This window comes from Terrapene carolina, unplaced genomic scaffold (assembly GCF_002925995.2).
Source record: "Terrapene carolina triunguis isolate 2854851 unplaced genomic scaffold, T_m_triunguis-2.0 Scaffold629, whole genome shotgun sequence".
NCBI lineage: Eukaryota > Metazoa > Chordata > Testudines > Emydidae > Terrapene > Terrapene triunguis.
In genome coordinates this window covers 13,755,694-13,771,498 of record NW_020664980.1, presented here as the reverse complement: position 1 = coordinate 13,771,498, position 15,805 = coordinate 13,755,694, and the positions used below count along the sequence as shown (strand labels likewise).

At 50.1% G+C, this 15,805-nt stretch overlaps 1 protein-coding gene across 1 annotated transcript in view; it reads right to left on the bottom strand.

The window, feature by feature from the left end:
• TCOF1 (treacle ribosome biogenesis factor 1) overlaps nt 1-10,077 on the bottom strand; it is a 34,200-nt gene extending 24,123 nt beyond the window's left edge. Inside the window, 4 exon segments of the mRNA XM_026659393.2 lie at nt 415-518; nt 3,000-3,127; nt 9,165-9,220; nt 9,871-10,077. Of these exon segments, the coding sequence (XP_026515178.1) occupies nt 415-518; nt 3,000-3,127; nt 9,165-9,220; nt 9,871-9,981 (399 nt within the window). The 5' untranslated portion in view covers nt 9,982-10,077.
• Nucleotides 10,078-15,805: the final 5,728 nt, after the last annotated feature.

Sequence of the window (15,805 nt, the reverse complement as noted above, 5' to 3'; positions counted from 1 at the left end):
GACCTCAGTGCTCATTTAACCTCTCCCTCATTAGTGCCACATCTAAACAACGCTCGAGTCTCTTAACGCCTCAAAGTGAATGAAAAGCACTTTCCATGCAAACAGGTTCAACCTCCATAGTCCATTCCCCTTTTACGAAGCCATACGCACAGCTCCCTCAGGCAGCAGAAGAGGGTTGTCAGTACAGCCATACTGGCAAACCCTCCCAGAGCTGAAGCATACGTCAGTATAGCTTATACAGGCTCCCCAGATGAACAACTGGAGCATCAAAAGCTCTTTTTTGCGGTTCTAACTAGGGTGTGTGACGAACACCCTCCCCCGCGCAAGCAGGCATTGCTAGAACTTTCTAATGAAGCCCTGGCCACAGGTCACTAGCAGCCTTGGGGGCTGGCACGGAGACAAGCGTCACCTTACCTCCTTGATTTCCTTTCCAGCCGCTGCCTCGTCTTCTGAAGAGGAGTCTTCGTCCCCGCTGCTCTCTGCCTGCACTGTGGAGTTAGTCACAACAGGGGTGCCAGCTGCCACACACAAGGGAAAGCCACAAAATGCAGAGACTCAAAACACAAGACTAGCTTCCCATCAACTGGAGACAAAGGTAGCACTAGCTACAGACCCCTGGCGATGCAGAAGCTGGTTCTGCACATTACCACGGTGTTGGAGGAAAGGTTCAGAAAAGGGCAACAAAAATGATTAGGGGTATGGAACGGCTTCCGTATGAGGAGAGATTAATAAGACTGGAACTTTTCAGCTTGGAAAAGAGAGGGCTAAGGGGAGATATAGTTGAGGTCTATAAAATCATGACTGGTGTAGAGAAAGTAGATAAGGAAGTGTTGTTTACTACTTCTCATAATACAAGAACTAGGGGGTCACCAAATGAAATAAATAGGCAGCAGGTTTAAAACAAATAAAAGGAAGTATTTTTTCACATAATGCACAGTCAACCTGTGGAACTCCTTGCCAGAGGATGTTGTGAAGGCCAAGACCATAACAGGGTTCAAAAAAGAACTAGATAAGTTCATGGAGGATAGGTCCATCAGTGGCTATTAGCCAGGATGGGCAGGGATGGTGTCCCTAGCCTCTCATAGACTCATAGACTTGAAGGTCAGAAGGGACCACTATGATCCTCCAGTCTGACCTCCTGCACAACGCAGGCCACAGACTCTCACCCACCCACCCCTGCAACAAATCCCTGACCTTTGTCTGAGCTACTGAAGTCCTCAACTTGTGGTTTAAAGACCTCAAGGTGCAGAGAATCCTCCAGCAAGTGACCCATGCCCCACGCTGCAGAGGAAGGCGAAAAACCTCCAGGGCCTCTGCCAATCTGCCCTGGAGGAAAATTCCTTCCCAACCCCAAATATGGCGATTAGCTAAACCCTGAGCATGTGGGCAAGACTCACCAGCCAGACACCCAGGAAAGAATTATCTGTAGTAACTCAGATCCCACCCTCTCTAGTGTCTCATCACAGGCCATTGGGCACATTTACCGCTAATAGTCAAAGATCAATTAATTGCCAAAATTAGGCTATCCTCTGTTTGCCAGGAGCTTGGAATGAGCGACAGGGGATGGATCACTTGATGATTCCCTGTTCTGTTCATTCCCTCTGGGGCACCTGGCATTGGCCACTGCCGGAAGACAGGATACTGGTCTGACCCAGTAGGGCTGTTCTTATGTTCTCTTCCCCTACCTCTCACCCCTCCTCTCTAGGAGTTGAGAGAAATCCCCAGATGTCTGTGGAGGCCATAGAGCAGAGATGGAATCACGTTATGGACACGGCAGGAATTGCTGTATATTAATCTACAGACATCGAGACGTAAGGATGGTATTATCAGAGAGGCCTTATGCGGACTAGGAAAAACCTGCTCTCTCCTCACCCACATCAAGTTAGCTTCACTTGACTGAAACACCACTGAACATCAATGCAGGCTGAGCTCGAGGGGCTCTCCCGTAAGATTGACCTCAGTGAGTTTAGCACATGCTAGAGTTCGATGGATTTCCCTTAGCTAGAGTTTTAGAAGGCAGTAATTAGATTGAGCTTGGTAACTCGATCTAACATCCCACCTTTAAACACTAGGCTAGAGGAACAGTCTGCTGGAGAGGCCGTGAAAGAGCTCACCTCCTCCACCAGAGAGAAGCAAACCCCGTGAGTATGGAGGAGAGAGGCCCTGAATACCAAGGGAAGGCTAAGACCACCTGGCTGAAATCACACGGGTAAGCTTTAAACACACACCACATTCCCCCCTGGGCTGACCTATGGCAAGGGCTCCTAAGAGCCTGCTGCTTGTGCATGCAGCCAATCCTGAGTTCTCTGTCAGTCTGCCCCAGACTCCTTGCCGGGGAAAGGGGCTCGAATGGGAAACCGCCACTCCTCCCAGCAGCTGCATTCAACTGCACAGATAGGGAAACTGAGGCACAGAGGCAAAAATGACTTGCCCGGGGTCACCCAGCAGCATGGGCAGCGGGTAATAGGCCAGGGGAGGCTCTGCCTTGTTGCGGGGGTTGGCAGCGAAGTTTTTGCTTTATTATGCCCCATGCAGGTTCCTGCGCAGGTTGGGTCCGGGAAGGGGAGGCACTGCATGGCTTCGCCATCCCAGGGCTCCTCCAGGTGGGCCTTGGGGCTTCGGCTGGCCCAGGGCACCTGTGGCTGGAGGGGAGAGGGCTCTCTGGGCAGGGGGGCTTGTGGCTCCAGCTGCCGGGAGTGAGGGGGCAGGGTGTCTCAGGGCTCCGGCCATGGGCGGAACAGGGGGTTAGCCTCCGCAGAGGGGGGGCTCCACCCACCGCCCATGCCCAGCAGGCCAGTGGAAGAGCTGGGAATAGAACCTAGGTCTCCTGAGTCCCCATCTGTAGCTCTAACCACTAGGCCACAGGGTAACGAGCTCCACTATAACAGCAGTGAGCCACATATTATTAAGCTATCGGAGCATCAGCCGCACCCGTTGCCTGCTAGCCCTCTCTGTTGTCCGCTCCACGTAGCCTGTTCTTGGCAGCGAAAGGCTCTTACCCGTCACAGCCTTTGTCTCCTCTTCCGAACTTTCAGAGCTGCTCTTGGGATCAGGTACCCTGATCATCTTCGCTGGAATGCCTCCCCCCAAGTTGCTTGCCTTTCGTTTCTTGGTGTTTGAGGGAGTTCTGTAGGAGAGATTTTGCAAGAACGGGGAGGTGGTGTTAAAAAGGGAAACCGCATTAAATAGCAGAAACACTTATCAATTCATCCAGCCTCGTTCCTCCAGGGTCAGAATAGGAACTGCCACTGCTCTGCAGTAACCTCAGGTGGCTGACTCTGGAATGACTTATGGTGATCTGAAGAGAATTCCCCATAATCCTTCTTAACCAAACCCTGGATGTGACACCTCACAGGAATGTGAAGAGAAGAGATGGCTAGAAATGAATTCCATCTGTATAGGGCAGGGCCGGTAGCCAGAGTCAGGAAGTTGAGCCTCAAGTATTTGGAAAAATGCTGTTCTTGCTGACAGTCAAATGATTAATAATAAACTCTTATCTAGTGCTTTTCCTCAGCGGATCTCAAGGTGCTTTACGAAGGAGGTCAGTATCATTACCCCTATTCTGCCAACTGGGAAACCGAGGCACAGAGCAGGCAAGCTGCTTGCCCAAGTTCACCCAGCAGGCCAAAGGCAGAGCCAGGAATAAAACCCCGAACTCCTGAGCCCCAGTCCAGTGCTCAACGTCTGGTCAGCCTCACGTTAGAACTGCAACAATGGCTAGACTTCTTTTACATGGCTTGGCCCTACTGGACAAGCTCCAAAGAGATATATGGAGGCTAATGGATTGTGATGCAAAACTGACCCATGATCTAGAGGCTACACACCCATTCAGACTTGGATGGTCACACCTAAGGGACACAAAATTACGATATGAACTGGATTTATGGGTGAAAACCATGGACTCGTAGGACTGCATGACCTCGAGGTCCCTTCTAGTCCAGTCCCCTGTGTTCATGGCAGGACTAAGTATTATCCAGCAGTTCTCAAGCCTTGGCCCAATTAACACACAGCTGGGGCCCAGCTGTGTGTTTAAAAAAAAAAAAAAAAAGGATTCAATTTGTCACTCTGGGCCGGCAGGGGGCGTGGCTGGTTGAGGGGGAGACGGCCCCACGGAACCCAGCTGGTTGAGGGGGAGACGGCCCCACGGAGCCCGGCTGGAGCGCTCCTGCCAGCAGGGAAGGCGAAGTAGGTCAGCAGTCCAATGCAGGGGGCCTGGCCGGGCAAGTGGGTCCTGAGGGCAGGCCCCGCTCCTGTGATTGCCTGGTGGACACAGTCATCTCCCAGCAGGGCTGCAGGAGAGGGGGTCCTGGGGGAAAAAGAAGGTTGGGAGGGCATCTGGGCAGTGAGGGGGTAGGGAGTGCTGGGCATTGGAGAGGTTTGTGGGAGGTGCTGGGCAGCATAGGTGCAGGAACTAGGGGTGTGGGGGGTGCTGCAGCACCCCCAGGTTTTACACGGGTCCTCACTCCTGGCCTGGCATGGGTTCCGGCTGCCGGCCCTGTGGTCGGGGTGCTGCTCCTGGTCCTGCTCTGTTTAGGAGTCTGGGTGGAAGTGGTGGGCGCTGGACAGGGGAGCGCTGGGCATAGGGAGTCGGTGTGACACGGCCTGCCTCCGAGGGGAAGGGGCACACTGGTAGTGCAGGGCTGGGCAGGTCAGTGCGTGTCCGGCGCAGTGGTTCGCAACCTGCAGACCACAGTAGTAAATAGGTTAAGAACCACTGATCTAGACCGTCCTGGACAGGTGTTTGTCTGGCCTGCTCTTAAAAGTCTCCAATGGTGGAGATTCCACAACCTCCCTAGGCAATTTATTCCAGTGCTTAACCACCCTGACAGTTGGGAAGTTTTTCCTCATGTCCAATCTAAACCGCCCTTGCTGCAATTTAAGACCATTGCTTCTTGTCCTATCCTCAGAGGTTAAACAAGAACAATTTACCTCCCTCCAACCTTTTATGTATTTGAAAACTGTTATGTCCCCTCTCAGTCTTCTCTTTTCCAGACTAAACAAACCCATTTTTTTCAATCTTCCCTCATAGGTCATGTTTTCTAGCCCTTTAATCATTTTTGTTGCTCGTCTCTAGACTGTCTCCAATCTGTCCACATCTTTCCTGAAATGTGGTGCCCAGAATTGGACACAATACTCCAGCTGAGGCCTAATCAGCGCAGAATAGCGCGGAAGAATTACTTCTCGTGTCTTGCAAAAAAAGCAGACATCATTCCGGGATGTATTAGCAGGAGTGTTGTAAGCAACAGTGTTACACTGTTAACTCGTATTTCGCTTGTGATCCACAGTTGCCCCCCAGATCCTTTTCCGCAGTACTCCTCCCTAGGCAGTCATTTCCCATCTTGTATGTGTGCAACTGATTGGTCTTTCCTAAGTGGAGTATTTGGCATCTGTCCTTATTGAATTTCATCCCATTTACTTCAGATCATTTTTTAATTTTAATCCTATCTTCCAAAGCACATGCAACCCCTCCCAGCTTGGTATCGTCTGCAAAGTGTACTCTGTATGCCATTATCTAAATAATTGAAGAAGATATTGAATAGAACCGGACCCAGAACTGATCCCTGCGGGACCTCACTCGTTATGCCCTTCCAGCTTGACTGTGAACCACTGATAACCATTTCCAGAGAGTAGTTTTCCAACCAGTTTTGTTCCCACCTTATAGTAGCTTCATCTAGGTTGCATTTCTCTAGTTTTTTTTAAATGAGATGGTAACGTGAGACAAAAATAAAAAGCTTTACTAAAGTCAAGCTATAGCACATCTACCGCTTTCCCCCATCCTCAAGATTTGTTACCCTGTCAAAGAAAGCTATCAGGTTGGTTTGACACGATTTGTTCATGACAAATCCATGCTGAGTGTTACTTATCATCTTATAGGTGTTTGTAAATTGAATGCTTAATTATTTGCTCCATTATCTTTCCGGGTACAGAAGTTAAGCTGACTAGTCTGTAATTCCCCAGGTAGTTCTTATTCCCCTTTTTATAGATGGGCACTACATTTGCCCTTTTCCAGTCCTCTGGAATCACTCCCGTCTTCCATGACTTTTCAAAGATAATCGCTAATGGCTCTGATATCCCCTCAGTCAGCTCTTTGAGTATTCTAGGATGCATTTCATCAGGCCCTGTGACTTGAAGAGATCTACCTCGTCTAAGTAATGTTTAACTTGTTCTTTCCCTATTTTAGCCTCTGATCCTACCTCATTTTCACTGGCAATCATTACATTAGATGACCAATCACCACCAACCTTCTTGGTGAAAACCGAAACAAAGAAGTCATTGAGCACCTCTGCCATTTCCACATTTTCTGTTATTGTTTCCCCTCCCTCACTGATTAATCGGCCTAGCCGGGTCTTCCTCTTGCTTCTAGTGTAATTGTGTTACCCTTTATGTCTCTAGCTAGTTTAGTCTCATTTTGTGTCTTGGCCTTTCTAATTTTGTCCCTACATCCTTGTGTTATTTGTTTATTTTCATCCTTTGTAATTTGACCTAGTTTCCACTTTTTGTTGGACTCTTTTTTTGAGTTCCAGAACCCCGCCCATCACTGTAGATACCGCAGCTGCAGCATTTCAAGTGTAGACAAGCCCTCCGATTTTTCAGGCCGGAAGGGACCATTCGGATTATCTAATGTGACCTCCTGCATAACACAGGCCAAAGAACCTCTCTGCATCAGGCCCATAATCTCTGTTTGAGCTAAACTGTCCAAGGCAAAATCTTTTACTGCACCAACTTCTGTTGGCGAGAGTACCTTTACCAGACCCAAAGAAGAGCTCTGTGTGGTTCGAAAGCTTGTCTCTCTCTCACCAGCAGAAGTCGGTCCAATAAAAGATATTACCTCACACACCTTGTCTCTTGAATATCCTGGACAGACACGGCTACTGGTACCCTGCATAAGGCAAAATGTGTAACAACAACAGATTGGGTCTTCTCTTCCAATCCGATCCTATATAACCATTCCATGTATCAATTCCCTTCATAACCCATCTATGTAAGACTAGAAGAGCCTATTAGATCATCTAGTCTGACCTCCTGGATAGCCCAGGCCATTACACGTCACCCAGATACCCCTGTATTGAGCCCAAGAACTTTAAAGATTTACTTGTTTAAATGAAGACAGCGCTACCTAGGCCAGGTGTACACTCTAAACTACTGACAGCATAGCAAGGTTGGTTAGGGGTGCGACATTGCTGTGACTTTTCTATGCAGGCAAAAGCTCTAGCATAGACTCATTTATACCAGCATAAAAATGTGTTTGCCGGTCTAGTTTACGTTGCTCGCCAATCTGGTATAAGCTAGAACAACCACAAAAGGCGGTTTTGCCAGTATAAGCTGTGTCTTCACTAGGAGGGTTTTGCCAGGATAGCTACACTGGCGCACCTTATTCTATTGTACACAAAAGCCAGCAGTTACCCTATATTTTGAATAAGATGATCAGGCTAAGCTGCTCAGAAGGCCACTGAAAATCTAATTTCTTCCAAATTCAGTGACAATTGAGAATACCAAAGAATGTTGTAAGAATCAATTGATTGTACAGGGCTTTGAGGATGTACCATGCTATGAATGTGCAGCATCCTCATTATATAGTGATCCTAAGGTACCACCCAAAGAGTTTTATTTAGATGTCATTCTGCCTGACAGTCCCCCTGTTAACTTTCACTGCCGGCCACAGGCTCACCTGGCATTTCTATCTAACTGAACGACTGGACTACTCTGCGTTCTAATACCACAAGGCGCAAATTCAGTCCCAGGGGGAGAATATCTTTTACCACTTAAATGAAGCCTCTCTGGCTGATTAAGGAGCATATTAAAAGACTCCAAAGAAAGTCCCATCCCGTTCTTCTTAGCCAGACGTGTAATGGCTGCAGAGCGATGGATGAAAAGGAGTGTGCTTAGAGGCTATTAAGATGGGTCAAGAAGGGGAGGGGCATCATCTTCAAGGCCAAAAATCAAGAGAGATAAAGTTGTTCCAAGAATAACAACTTCTCCATGTTACGGTGCTTTTGGTGAGCATGGTATCGGATAGATAAACACAATGATAGGTCCCTGCCCCAACTAGTTTAGACTTTAGTCTAGACATAACAGCAAAGAAAGACAACAAACCATGTGTGTGTTTGGGGTTGCATGAGTGGGGGTGGTATTATAGGGTAACATTACATGCGCATTTTTTAAAATCTAAAATAAATTTATGTAATATAGTGGTGGTTGTAAGAGTATCTAGAATAATTTGCATTGCACCATTATATATCAAGACATTAAGGTAGTAGCACAGAGAATAAAATCTCAGCCGCACTGTTGCATCAATTGGCTTTTAGAATCAAGTTGTAGAGTTTCTAATGATCACACAGGCCCATAAACATGAAAGACAGGAGATCAGAGAGATACACAGCAAGAGTGAGGAGAGGGCCAAGGATGTCAGGATACACTGTATTTCATTGTGTGATGCTTTAGATACAATGAAACCTATAAACTATTCTCAGGGGTTATTAGGTAGTACAATTTGGTTCAACCTTTAATAACTCTACTAGGGCATTTCTCCTGCAAATGACTCAGTGCAGGCTGTCTCTTGTAGGATTGCGGCCTAGCTAACAGATTTTTCCGATCCCTTTGACAGCTGTCATAAGCTAGATTTCATCCCGTGTAGCATCACCCTTCCATGGGTTAAAACACAGCAAACAGCACGTGGAGAACATGCGGTTACTGAACACATTTCAGTCTTTATTAACATGAAGGCCCCAATGCTGCAAACATGCCCACAAGTAGGTTACTCACACAACCGGTCCCTAATGAAGTCAATGGGGTTAGTCCACAGGAAAGGGGGGGGAAAGAAAAATCACTAGGAAAACATCTTAACTGGTGAAACATATTCCCCCTCCCCTAATACCTCAAAAAAGTCACCAGCGAGAATAGCATCCAGCTTTCTAATGTAATAAAGGTAAGGCCTGCCCCACGGGCTGAGAAATTTCAGCCCAAACAGGGGTGCTCTTTGCTTTCTCAGCTGAGCAGACACTTTCATCCTAGGTACACGACCATCTTGACATTAGTGGGAATATTTCCAAATTGCCCCATTCCAATTAATCAGACATACCAATGTAATCAAACCTGGTTATTTCTATGAGCAGAGAAATGACCTGCCTTCCACTTCATACCCATTGCCTCTCAGACAGACTTACTTTTGCCAGTGAGTGAAGATGTCCTCAAGAGAGGTCAACTGCGGAGGAAACTGCTTCTGTAGGAAGAGAAGAAAGGAAAGAATGGGCACCGTATTTACCCCACGAAAGCACACAGATTATGGAGTCCAAAGAATAAGTCCAAGGGGCATGACAGACATGAACCGGTATGTCTCACCCTGGCCCCTCCAGACTAGCCCCATGTGCTAGTGCTGCGGGTTACCTGCCCACGGGCTCAGGAGAGCACAGCACCTGGGACAGCCATGCCCTGGCCTTGGCATGGGGATGCTGCAGGGTTACACTTGCCCACGCACTCAGGGGAGCCCAGCCCCTGGGGCAGCCGTGCCCTAGCCGCCACATGGGGGTGCTGCAGGATTACACCTGCCCACGGGCTCAGGGGAGCACAGCCCCTGGGGGAGTCATGCCCTGGCCCTGCGTGGGGGTGCTGCGGGGTTACCTGCTCACAGGCTCAGGGGAGCACAGCGTGCCCGGGCCCCGCGTGGGGGTGCTGCGGGGTTACCTGCCCCCGGGCTCAGGGGAGCCCAGCGTGCCCGGGCCCCGCGTGGGGGTGCTGCGGGGTTACCTGCCCCGGGGCTCAGGGGAGCCCAGCGTGCCCTGGCCCCGCGTGGGGGTGCTGCGGGGTTACCTGCCCCCGGGCTCAGGGGAGCCCAGCGTGCCCGGGTCCCGCGTGGGGGTGCTGCGGGGTTACCTGGCCGAGCTGCAGCTGCAGCTCCCGCGCTGCCTTGGCGTAGCCAGCGTGGAGCAGGTGCTGGTGAATGAGGCCCAGCAGCTCCCTCTGGCCCGCGCCGGCCGCGGCCATGCTGCTCCCGCGCAGCCTCCGCCCCGACTAGGCCTGGCGGCTCCTGCACCGGGGCTGCAGCGGGGACGCAGGGAGCCACAGGCCCCCCTCCCCCCCAGGCCGCTCGTACCCTTTGACCACGCGCCGGGCTTCCCCTTCCCCTGCCCCACGCGCCGCCCGGGGCCTGCTGGGAAGTGTAGTCCGCCCGCACGTGTCGCTGCCGCCGCCTCGTGGCTCCGGGCCGCCCAAGGCCCAGGGGCTGCGGCGCTGCCTGGGGGCGGGGCGGGGCTCGGAGCGGCGGGGCGGGGCTCCGAGGGGGGGCGGGGCTCCGAGGGCGGGGGGGGCGCGAGCAGGGCCAGCAGAAAGCTAACCCCCCCCCCCTGCACGGGGCTGCAGCCACAGCCTGAGCAATGGAGCTTTGCAGGGCCCCCTGGGGCGGGCCCTGCGTGCCACCCCCGGCCACGGCTGTTATAGGCCGAAAACCAGTTGTTGTGGCCCAGGGGGGCCGTGGATATTGTCTAGCCTGTCTGGGGGGGGCTCGGAAAGGAAAAGGTTGAGAACTCCTGGTGTAGGGGGCGAGGGACCCGGCACGGGCACGGCGGGTGCCTTCAGCCCGAGGTGGCTGGTTTGCCCACACGTGGGGCTGGGTGTGAACGGAGGGGATTGGTGGCGGTGAAGCGCACACACTGCAACGGAGTCCTTCCTCGGCACAGGGATCCTTTCAAACCGGACTCGCTCTCCCCCCCCCAGTGAATGCAGCAGGGTGGGTGTGCGGGTGAACCGTGCTTTGCTGAGGCGTCCAGTATCAGAGGGGGAGCCGTGTTAGTCTGGATCTGTAAAAAGCGACCAAGAGTCCTGTGGCACCTTATTCACCCACGAAAGCTCATGCTCCAATACGTCTGTTAGTCTATAAGGTGCCACAGGACTCTTGGTTGCTTTTTGCTGAGGCGGGAGAGGAGTTTTCCAGTCTGTTGAGGGTTTCTCAGTTGGGTGGCAGACAGCGAGGAAGGACAGGGGAGGCACTGAGAAAAATCACTGTTTCAGGGCATTTGTTTGGTGGATGATAATAATAATTGATAACCATTTACATGTATGTTGCGCCTCCCAACACAAAGAATTCCAAAACAACAAGCCTGACAGAATGCCCGTTGTAGTCGGTGGAAGTGACTTCAGTGGATCATGCCTTAGATACCTAGAACACCCCTGGATGCAGCCACTTCTGGGGTGGAGGGTATCAGAGAGGGACATTTGAAAGATTTAAATAAAGACTATAAATAGGGGCATTTATACATCTTCTAAGCCAACAGAAGAACATGAACTGGGAGATCTTGAGGGAGAGCGTTGACAAATGATAGCTACTTTCCTAAACAATTTTTGAAAATAAGGCTATTTTCTCCTAAATAGGGACAGATAGTGTATGCAGAAATTTTGGCCACTGACACGAGTTCAACTCTTTTATGAAAAGTGCCACTGGATAGTTAACAGACAGCAGGCAGAACCTCCATTTTAAACAGCTCCCCAGCAGTACTGCCAACTCCACGTAGTACAAAAAATCATGAGTCAGGCTCCAAAATCATGAGATTCCCTTAAAATCATAAGATTTTTTAATTATAAAAATTTTGGAATTCTTTTTACTTGCCTTTTGGCTTTGAAGGTGATTGTGGGTCAGATTTGCACACTTTTCTCTGCGAACATGTGGGCTAGAAACACTTTTAAACAAAAGTGAAAGCTGGGATTCTGACATCATCCTGCGACTCCAGGAACTTTAAGATAAACACCAAATTTCATGAGGCCTAAAACACATGCACAGCTGCATGGAACTCAGTGTAACAACCTCAGAATAGTCCTGATCTGACAGCCACTTTGACTGCTTCGGTGCTGAGTGGGCAGTCGGCTGTTTTGGGGAACACATTTGTGTTCCATCATTTTTTCTTAAAAACCAATCCCGGGACACAAAGTAGCAAAGAGTGAGTGGGACGGGGTGGACAGCCCAGTAACCACACAAACACACAACAAACCCCCTCCTCCACGGTGCTGATACCTCCCAGGAAAAAGCTGGCTACGTTCACTATGGCAGAGGTGTGGGTTTATTTTTGGAAGGTTTAATAATGTTCTAAGTGCCTCTGTCACTCTTATTCAAGTACAGAACCTTTATTTGTATTTATTGAAGAGATTAAATATAACACTGGCTGAGTTCCCGCTGGCTTTGAAGCTAAATCTCCCCAACCATCATCATCATCATCTAAGGTAATAAAGCCACTGGCCAGGTGGCAGCCTTACAGTTACAGCAACACAGACTCTGGCTAGTGGTTTCAGTGAGTGACTCATTGGTGGATCATTGACCAGCGATATGAATATGCGCAGTGCATTTTGGTGAGTGGGTCGGAACCCCTGACTGAGCTGCTGAGCTGGACAAATTTAATTGAGGTAGAATTCAAACAGTCCTTTGTTAGGTTTTAAACGACTCGTAATGCTGTAAATTGCTTCATTGTCAGAGAGCAAGAGATTGAAGGCCTAATTTGTCTTTCACTTGCTCTGGGGCAAATCAGGAGTGACTCCATGAAAGTCAGTTCAGTGTACAAACAGCGTGAGATCAGAATTGGACCCAGAGACCATGGGCGCCAGGTTTGTATAATTTTTGGTGGTGCCCAGAACGGGTCGCAGAGCCGTCCCGTCCACAGGCTGGACTGGGGCAACCGCCCCGGACCCCGTGCTTTGGGGGGCCCCGCGCTTCAGGGGGACTCAGGGTCCAGGCAGAGCCGTCCCGTCCATAGGCTGGACTGGGGCAACCGCCCCGGGCCTCGCGCTTTGGGGGACCCCGCACTTCAGGGGGACACGGGGTCCAGGACAGCCTGGGGGATTAGTGGAGGGCCTGGCACCGGCAGCAGTGAGCAGCCTGGCCCCAGTCCACCCTTGCTCCGCCCTCTCCCAGCCCCCATTCCACCCTTTCCCCCAAGCACCACCCTGCCTCTTTTCGGCTTCCACCCCCTCCCGGTGGAGCGGGGCAATCTGAGGCCGGGTCGCTCGCTGATGCTGGCACCAGGCACCCCGCTTATCCCCCAGGCCACCCTGGACCCTGCGTCCCCCTGAAGCGCGGGGTCCCCCAAAGCACGTTAAGCCCAAACAGTATTGGTGGAGCACAGGCACCATAGACCCATATAACTCGCCGCCTATGCCAGAGACTTACATGGGGGACACTGTCTTGTAGATATAATTAGACACAGATTTTGACCTACTTTGACATGGTCCCTTCTGGAAGGTTGTTTCATCTCCAGGAGTCTTTCCAGGGCTGTCGAGGGCTCTGTCCGCTGGCACCCCCGTCAAAAAGTTTCTGTTTGTTGCAAAGATTCATTTAAAAACAGAACCCAAAGGCAGAGCTTGCCCCACTAGTCCAGAGGTTAATGATCTGTCTGTCAAGCAGGAGACTATATTCCTTAGCACTTTCCAGCTTCAAAACTCTTTACAAACAGTCATTCTCATCGCTCCTCTGGGAGACAGGTGAGTAAAGTATTACTACAGAGAGGAAAACAGAGACAGGAGGGTTAAGGCCCAGATCCTCAAAGGGAATTGAGGAGAGAGCTAGGTCTAGAGGTTCACAAAACTCATGAGCAGGATTTCAAGTGCTCAGCACCTGTAGACGGCCCGATTTTCAGAAGAGTTTCGCTTCCATTTCAGTGCCTAGCGATATTTTCCAAAGCACCTCAGGGATTTAGGTGCATAAGTGCCATTCAAAGTTAATGGGCGTTGTGCTCCTAAATCCCATGGGTGCTTTTGAAAATCTGCCCCCTTGTGGCTAGAGCTGTGATTCGCATGCTGGAATCACAGCTTATTCCAACCCCAAGAAAGACCACTAATTTCTCAAGGCCTGGATTTGACTTGTGCTCGCTCTCTCTCTCTCTCTCTCTCTCTCTCTCTCAGTTTAACATGATGGAGAAGTCCCATGCAGGCTAAAGCTGTGTTAGACGGCCGTGTTGTAGCTTAGGCTGCCCCTAGCCTGAATAGTAATGGAGCTTTTCAAGCAGGTTAACTCGCTTGAGCTAGGGTGACCGAAAAACATGCCCCTTTTGGCCCTTTGGGTCAGCATGGATAGGAGGGCTGCTGTCCCCTCCAGTTGTTTGAGGAATGAGGTTGAAGGGCTCCAAAGAGGAGGCTAATTCCTGCCGGCCGCCACCTTACTCACACGCGCCATCCCACTGACTGCAGGGGCACTGTTTGCAGGAGTAAGCAGGATTTGGCTTGGAGCCTCCTTCGCCTCAGCCAGAAGAAAAGTGGCTGAAATACAGTAAGTCCTAATAGCAGCAAAATGGTAAGTGGAGGGAATAAGTTGGCCTGGAGGCTGAGGGACAGATGGAAAGACGGCCATAAAGACACCCAGAAGGGACTGCTGGCAAGGCAGGACAAACACTGTGCATTCAAACGTTGAGTGCATCCCTATAAAACTGGCTTTAAAATGAGAACTAACTGCCCGTGATTCACGCCAAGCGAGTGACACTTTGCAGATCCGAGGTGGTTCAGGGTCACTTGAGTCCAAAGCCTCACATGCTTGAGTCACGAATAGCCCTTCAGAAACCACTGTGCAAAGGCATGTTACAGCAACGCCATCCCATTTAAACGAGTGCCTCTGAAGAATTTTGTTGTTGCCCAACAATTACAGGCAGGGAAGGTATTTGAGTCGTTTAGTAAACATGGCAAATAATAAATAGGGCGATTCAGCAAAGCAAACAGCTGCACAATTATAAATAGGAATATCTGCCTCAACCCAAACCCCAGTGAGGGGAAAAAACCCATCAACAACGTGCAGTTATTAGAAGGTGAATTTTTTCTTGCATTTTTTGACAGGCGTTGAAACTAGTTTGCCCACTCTTTATTTTTAGGAAGGTAAAATGTCCCTGGTGGATTAAGAAAGCTAGCCTTTTAGGTATGTGATTTCCATGCCAGGACAGTGACTCATGAAGGGATTGCAGGAAGCTGTTTAAAATCCAGACAGGGGATAAAGCCGTAGTAGTTTAGTAGCCAGCTCGGTACGCTAATGTCCAAACAGCTCTGTTCATGTTCACAGCTCCGCAAGCTGAGAGCTTTGCTCATTGTGTAAAATTCCCCCACACCTACTCCATTATGAATGACTCCACTTGTGTCCAGCCCAGGGCGCTACTCACCAGAACAAGCAGCGTTCAGGAGAACATTAGCTCTTTTGCGCAATATGGAAACTGCCATTCCTCAGTGGACCCCATGGCCTACGGGGACACTTTCCTTCCATCCTTTACATGGACATTGCGCGAGGGTCGTTTGAGTTTTTTATTTGTCCAGGTGCAGATTTTTAATATTAGCAATTTACGGCAGTGAGACATGCCTCTTAGCCAGGGTCTGAGCCGTGAGATTCAGATTGGCCTTGCAACCCCCCTTCCTTCCCCCCCACCCCCGCTCAAATTTGGGGGCATTTGGATCCTGGGGGCATGGTTCTGTCCATTGTGGAGATAATGAGAGCTGCAAAATCTGCAGCACAAAGAGATCTTAGGATCCTTATTAGGGTCTGTTGGAGTGGCATGAAGGGGAGTTAGCCTGGGCCGAGGATCTGGCCCCATGTTTTCTAGTGGGTCTTATACAGTATCAAGTGCATCTGTCAGCACTGAATGACAATTCATAATTAATTTCAGTCCTCCTGTCCCAAAGTACCCTAAAAACTCGGTGTCGGGGGAGAATTTTGTCCCCTGTGAGCAGGCATTTACTGCACTTATCTTCTGCATGAGAGATCAGAATTTGGCCCTAACAGCAGTTGCCAGTTTTGGTCGGACATATTCCTGGAGGTTTCAGCACATGACATCATCTTTAATTAAAGATTAATCTT